Genomic DNA, 7,712 nt, shown 5'->3' with positions numbered 1-7,712 from the left:
GCTTAACTTCCATATGATGTCATATGTCATATTTATTTATCCTTGTCTCACATTATATTTTGCTCACCACACCTCTTGCATGTGATCTATGCATGGGTTTACTTTCTTTCTTGTTTGATCACATGTGAAGCTTTTGTGCAATGAATTCTTTAGTTGGTGCTATTCTCACACATCAATGGACGTTTCTATTGATCTAAGGCGAGCATTCTATGTGTGTTCTTGTGGCATAATCAAGCAAATTCGTATCTCTATGCACACACCTAGGGGAGCTCTTTTGATCAATATTTTTTCATGGCTTGTTTTATTGATTATATCTCTTGCCATGCTGTAACCATATTGTCATCAATAGACCAAAAAGGGGGAGATTGGAAGTGCATTTTGCACTTAATGGTATTTTGGTGTGATGACATTATGGTTAATGGACCTAATAACATTTTCTAAGGTTTACCTCAAGTTATTGGTTCCTTGTACATTTATCGTGGAGATGGTTGACCCCGTCTTCAAAAAGACCAAAGGTGTCTTTTTCAGGCAACTCAAAGGTCTTCCGTTTCGGTTTTATTTGAGTCATAGGACCACACTATTAAGAGGGGTCAAGGTGGATGAATTTGGTGTGGGAATACTCTAAACATATACACTAGCCCTCCTACACCTACCACAAGGAAGTACCGATCTATCCGTTTATTTAGTGCTGGCGTGGAGTGTCCATATAGCCATGTGCCCAAAGTAGCAGGACACCCTGTGCGCATGAGGTCTTTGACACCCGTGCACATCGGGTAGTGGTTTTCTTGTAGACACCCAGTGCACCCGGGGTCCATGACCCCCATGCGCATGGGGTCAAAGACCCCGTGCGTACGGGGTGTCGAGTAGGTCATGCGCTACAAGCGCACACGGGGTACTATTTTGCTCTCTGGACACCTCGTGCGCATGGGGCTGACTAAGCCCATGCACACGGGGTCCAGCGGGCAGAATAGCCTCCCCACCTTTCATTATAAAAGGAGATATTATTTCACTTGTAACCCTAACACTTTTGCCTTGTTGAGCTCCACCATTACCAAACCTTGATTTGCTCATTCCTCTCCATCCCCTCACCCAAACTTGTTGAAACTTTAGGGATTGAAGGAGCATGGCCCGATCTACACTTTGGCCAAATTAATTCATGTTCCACACAAGATTACTTCACCATTGACTTATTACTCTTGGAGCTTGGGATCCTAGGCGGTTAGGGTTCCTCCAAAGGCTTCCTTGCTCGTGTTGTGCTCCGAAAATGTATGTAAATGTGTGGTGGCCACTTTCAAGATCAACCTGAGTGATTTGAGGCTCATCCATTGGGGTGACTCGAGGAGAATACGGTGAGCCTCCGATGGTGTTCCAGAAGCCTTGGCTCTGGCAACCCTCCAATGGAGATTAACACTTCCCCAAGGAAGTGTGAACTTGGGGATAAAATCCACACACTTGTGGTTAATCCTTTCCTGCACTTTAATTTGCCTTGTATGCTCGTGGGCTTTATAATTATATTGTTTGCCTAGCTTACTTTGCTTTGAGCTTGCTTGCCATATAGGATTGCTCATCGAGTTGCATATCTAGAGAACTCTATTAATCTACTTTTTCCCCTAAATCGACAACTGAGCTTAAAATGTGTAGTCTCCTATTCACCCCCGCTAGTCGACTATATCAATCCTTTAGCCAGGCTTCCCAGCCCTCCGCCTACGCCATCGCCTTGGATGGCTCCTCTGCCTTAGGTGGCGTAATGCCTCCCAAGGACGAGCAGGAGGATCCAGGTGACTCTGAGTGGCCTAGACCAAAGACCACCGGATGCTGACGTGGAAAGGCTGAAGAAACCGATGCTAGCCTGGTCAAACTAGAGGCCATGGCAGCCAAGGGGGGGGGGGGCAAAGGTAGACATACTTGGTTTTTCTTAAAAAAGGGACCACAATATTTGGCGGACATCAGATCAGAAGGCACCCACCAGCAAACAACTCGTTCACTGGGACAGGGACGGTCGAGCAAACCTTTTTAGTTTGCTACAGGAGTGTTTCCGTGCAACCCCCAAGGTGGCCTAGATAATTATAGCGGAGGCAAAAAAAAGGCTAGACTAAAATAGTTGATATTTTGAGAAAAATTGCCATCAAAATGAAATATTTTCTAATACTCAAAAAGGCATAGATAACATAATTAAAAAAATGCAAACAAAAAATGCCATGGTAGACTACCAAAAATAGTTACATGGCAACCAGGCCAAAGTAAATGTAAAAAGTAAAATAAACCAACAAAAACAAAAAACTTTGGTCCAAATTACAGAGAAAAGAAAAAAATGCATATTAATTAAAAAATACATACAAGGATTTTCCCATGCTTTATATTTTCATTTTCGAAAACACATGAAAATCAAACATAGGAAGATGGCATGATCCAAAAAAAAATAATATTGCCATGCTCTCAATGATAAAATTTCCATGCTCTTATAATAATAAAAAGTTGCTATCCTCTTAGTAATAAAATTGCCATGTGCAAAAGTAGAAAAACAAATTCCAAAATTGGTGTGAAAATAATTGATAAAAATTTCCAAAGCTTGTCGTGGTAGCATTACAAAAAAGACTAAATTTGCCATGTTTGGGAGTTAAAAATGTTATGAATTTTTCCTGGGACCATGAGAATTTTTTTCTAAATGTTTCCATGTGTACAAAACAAACTTGTGATGTAAAAAATTAGAAAAAAAATGTTTAAAATTTGCCGCGTGGCAAATTAAAAATATTATAAATCTGCCATATTTTTTGAATTTTTTTGCCATGTACTGAAAACCAATAATTTGCATATTTTTGCCACCTTGTAAAAGTAAAAGTAAAATAAAAGGAGGATCTAGGATTCAATCACGGGTCTCCCATTTGAAGGGTTTACACACTAGCCAATCCGGTGAGTGGCTTTAATTGATTAGGATTGCGTTCGCGCAGCTTTTATTCCTTACAAGTTTCGAACATGATGTGACAAGGCATCTTGTGCTAAGATCCGTGCATATGATCTGGTGGCAGAGTAGAGCATTCACTAGAACCTACTATAAATATGACGTTCCCCAATAGTATATTATCTCCCAAAATAAAAGGTAACATTGGATTTTGTGGGTTATTATACAAAGATGGATTATGTAGACTTAACACGGTTTTATAGTACAATTACTATATATTTATTTTCGGATGGTTATTTAGGAGCCTTGTATAAGCTGAACGTGTAGAGTTTAGTAAACTAAACACTGTTATTAGGTCGACACTGTATTGGCATAAGCAATGCACCTGTATGTTGCTTCCATGTAGTCTACCAAAATATAACCGACGACATCAAGTCCACCAAACGGTAGGAATTCTTCCCAAAAGCAGTCCAACTCTGAAAAGCAAATCAGGCATGTCCGACGTAGCTTAGCAGATCAAAAGCTAGCACCATCCACGTCGCCCTGATCGTATATCAAACAGCACGAATTGTAAAGCTATAGGCTCCAGATCTTGCTGGAAGGCTCGAGAGCCCACCCGATCGGTCCAGAACCTTCTAAACCCGTTTCCCCATCCCCTCCCCCAAGAAATCTCCCCGCTCCCGGTTTACAAAACCCACTCCATTTCTCACCCCGCCTCGCTCACACAAGAATCCAAAATCATCACAGCAGAAGAGAGAGAGAGAGAGAGGGAAAGGAGAGAGAAAGAGAAAGAGAAAGAGGAGAGAGAGAGAGCCCATGGCTTCCGCCGTCGCTTGCAAGGGTGCCGAGCCGGCCGGCCTCCTCAAGTCCGGTGCTCCCGTGGCCTTCTGCGCGCCCCACTGCCCCGCCGTCAACGCCGTCCGCCGCCCGTACAGCACCCAGGTCAAGGAGGTCAACCGCTACGACGACGACGACGACGACGACTACAGCGACCGCGACCTCGTCATCCCCAGCTCCTTCTCGCAGGGTATGCTTCCATTCCCCACCTGTGGCGCGCCGTTTCTTTGCGTTCGTTCTCAAGTCTCAACACCGTGAGTCAAATCAGCCTTCTGATGAGCTTTTGCCGTCCCTGATGTTGATTCTGCAGACGTGCTCGACCCGCTCGGCGCGCTGACCAGCATGGCCCGTCTGCTGTCTCTGATGGAGGACGTTGCAGCTCAGACCGGCCTCTCCACTGCTGGGGCGTCGCGGCTCGGACGCTGGGTGGCCAAGGAGGACGACGACGCGGTGTACCTCAAGGTGCCGATGCCCGGGCTGACCAAGGAGCACGTGAAGGTGCGCGCGGACAAGAACATCCTGGTGGTCGAGGGCGAGGGCGAGAAGCAGCCCTGGGACGGCGACGACGACTCCGCGGTGCCGAGGTACAACCGCCGCATCGAGATGCCCGCTGACGCGTACAAGTTGGACAAGATCAAGGCCGAGATGAAGAACGGCGTGCTCTGGGTGACCCTGCTCAAGGTGAAGGAGGAGGAGCGCAAGGACGTGTTCCACGTCAAGGTCGAGTAGGTAGTGGTAGTGCTCATGCAGGATGGCCGGCGCGAGAGTGTGAGAGATGCCTTGTTGATCTGGTCATGTTTGGTGTCTTTCTTCCTTGTTTTGCTTCGTTGATCGTCTTGGATCGAGTTGGTAGTGGTCTGGTGGTGAAGTTGGTCGCGAACTCTGTTAATTTCCTCTAGTTTGGCATATGATGAACTTACTTTGGTGGTGAAACTGGTCATGAAATTCTGTTGATTTCCTCAATTTGGCATATGATGAACTGATTTGGTGGTGAATTTGGTCATGAAAGCTTGTTGATCTCCTGAAGTGTGGCGTGCTGGACGAATCTAGTGATGAAATTGGTCATGAACTGTGTTGATTGTCTCAAATTTGGCCTGATGAGCCGCTTTGATTATCTTAAGCTAGTCTCGCCTGTCTATCTTTTCTCCTCCTTGATCTGTTTTGCTTTAAGCTTTCTGTAAAAAGCTGGGCATTCATGCCTACTCTCTGAAAAATTGGTTGATCTCCTCGAGTTTGACGTCATGGAGTTGGTGAACGGGCAGTTACTGATTGATGATTCTTGCTTGCTTTTTCGTGAATTTTGTGTGGTTATCCTTGAGTTTAACTTCTTGTAAGAACTGTAAATGTTCCAGTTTGTAGTTGTCACATGAGATGGGCGTTTGTTTGTTTATGTCCTGCTTTGTTGATTTTTTCAAGTTTAATGTGATTACCTGATTTGGTGGTTCCCTGAATGTTTTGTGTTTGTCTTCGGTGTTTACTTCTTGTAAGAACAGTAACTGTTTCAGTATGTAGTTGTAGCGCTATGGGCATTTGCTTGTTTATGTGATGCTTTGTGATTTTATTTTAGTTTTTGTTTTATGCTTTGTGATTTTATTGCTGACAAATTGACCAGAATTGCGGTATGCAGGTAACTACGCAATGCACACAAAGAAAACTTCTGTTCCACTAATTGGTTTTCAGTTTTACCCCAAAAATGTTTTTGGGGTGCTTAGTTTTGCCCTTCTTCTGTTAAATCACTGCACTTTGGTTGTGTGTCTGAGATACATTCTAAGGTTTTTTCCTTGGGTAATCGGTGCATGGGGCATTATGAACATGTCACAAGTGGGATCCACTTAAAAGAAAAAAAGAAAGAAAAATGGCGAATAAATTGTCACTCACCTTTCACTTGACCCCCTTTGGTCCTCCTCTAGCATGGCTCTCCTTTCTACCTTCACCTTGCCCACTTGTCTTGGAGTCTATGCTCGACTCTATAGTCCAAACGAGTGTCGACAACCACATAGCCTGATGACTCTTCGTCCGGCCCATGAGGAGGTGCAACGACAACACGAAGCGAGCCCCATAGAGAGTGACCCTGCGGTAGCTTGCCTCGGCGATGAGTCCAGACGTGGAGGATAGCTCGTGACTCCATCAACAAGAAGAGAAGGGAGAGGTGTGTGTTCACCGGTATACCTTCGTTGTCAATGCCGCCGCAAAAGGAAAGAAGATTTTACTGACACCTCGAGTTACCTCAACGTCCTAACCTAAAACAGCGACAGCAATATGCTTCATGGCTAATCATGGTACAAATGCGAGCGGGGTCTCCTCTCAACATTCACGAAGGCCACTAACTTGAACATAAGCATAATATATCTGATCGCTTAAAGGAAATTAATTCTTATCGTAAGGCGTTCATCCATATTCTCGAGAATAAGTACAACTACTCAAACATAATGGCGGAAAACATAAAGGAGAGGGTCAAGTTACAAGCCGACATCGGGCCGGGGAAGAGAGAAGGCATGGCGTCGCTGGTGGAGATGATGGTGACGAAGGCAACATCGATGAAGATGGCGGTGATGGAGGCGACACGGTGGAGATGGCACTGGCCTAAAGGCCGGTGCGCGTGGTGGCGGAGGCTCCCCTTCTTACTTCTTGTATTCGCCCTTCTTATTCTATCGAGGTCGTTTTGGAGCAGCAATGGAGGTGTTGTGATCTTATCTTGGATGAATGAGGGCCTGATGCCAGCAGCTAGGGTTGAAGGTGTATATAAGGGGCTTCTTCGGTTATCCTCCGTAGATGTGACTTCCTTCTCCTTATTATGCCCTCATACGACTTCCTTCTTCTTCTAGGGGAGCCAAATCCTCTCTCAAAACTGTAACACCATTGTAATTAAGCTACAATGATTTCCCTCTAATTATGCCAAGTCATCATGTTTTGCAAAGCTTAATTGCCACTTGTCCCAAATAACAGTCAAATTCAAATTCAAATTCTTGCAAGGCAAAATATTATTTCTTCAAATAGAGATTTTTTTATAATATTACAAATAATACCTAAATAATTTTTTTAAGGAAAACAACACCACCCAACCCAAATTTACCCTAGCATCAATTAAACAGGGCCAACAACAACTATTTAAGCCAATTAAATATAAAAACTTAAACGTTTGCAAATGACCTAAAACTTTGTGTGCCTTCTCAAAGTATTGCATTGTAATTATATGACAAGTTTCATATTTAACTAAATGCATTTAGTGGCTTAAATAAATGCAAAACAGAAACGGAAAAAAAAGAAAAAGAAAGGAAATAACCTACTGCACTACTAGGCCTTGAGTGCACAGTGCAAGAACCATCCCACCTCCCCCTTCTTCTTCCTCATGTTCACCGAGGCTCGTTGGACACGTCTGCGGTGTCCAGGGCACCGATAGCCACGCGGCAGCCATCCGCAGTCTCCCCGCGTGGATAAGTCATCCCCGCAACCCTTGGTCACGCTGGGCGTTTGGGTTTACCCAAAAATTCGGGTCAGTTATTTAAGTTTATAAGAATTTTGGGTTTTCAAAATTAATACCCAAAATTTGTCTAAATTTTTTTATACCCGACAATTCGGGTATCCGCAAAATCGGGTTCGGGTAATCCTGAATTGACCAAAATAAATACTCCCTCCGTCCGTAAATACTTGTCGCATAAATAGATAAAAATGAATGTATCTAGAACTAAAATATGTTTACATACATCCATTTCGCTGATAAGTATTTCCGGATGAAGGGAGTAAAAAACAGAAGAACCAAGCATGGTGCATCGCGATGCGAGGAGGCACAGTGTGCAGCGGCTGGAGTTTGGCTGGAGAAGGAGGTCATCGGGCGAGGTGGGCTACACCTGCAGAGGAGGCGGAGCTTGCTTGCTGCAATCGCAAAGGACAACCGCTAGAGGCCAACTGGCGAGTGCGCGGTGCTGCCTACAATGGGTGGTGTTGCAGCCGGGTGGTGTGTACAAAGGTGCGTGGA

At 44.4% G+C, this 7,712-nt stretch overlaps 1 protein-coding gene across 1 annotated transcript; it reads left to right on the top strand.

Moving 5' to 3' along the window:
- The first annotated feature begins 3,602 nt into the window (after positions 1-3,602).
- On the top strand, positions 3,603-4,669 carry LOC125523693 (26.2 kDa heat shock protein, mitochondrial-like). The gene is made up of 2 exons (XM_048688752.1): positions 3,603-3,926; positions 4,047-4,669. Exons 1-2 carry the CDS (start codon positions 3,716-3,718, stop codon positions 4,463-4,465), a joined length of 630 nt encoding a protein of 209 aa, XP_048544709.1. The 5' UTR covers positions 3,603-3,715; the 3' UTR covers positions 4,466-4,669.
- Positions 4,670-7,712: the final 3,043 nt, after the last annotated feature.

This window comes from Triticum urartu, chromosome 7 (genome assembly GCF_003073215.2).
Source record: "Triticum urartu cultivar G1812 chromosome 7, Tu2.1, whole genome shotgun sequence".
NCBI lineage: Eukaryota > Viridiplantae > Streptophyta > Magnoliopsida > Poales > Poaceae > Triticum > Triticum urartu.
The sequence above is the reverse complement of the archived record's forward strand: the minus strand, read 5'-3'. Positions and strand labels throughout refer to the sequence as shown.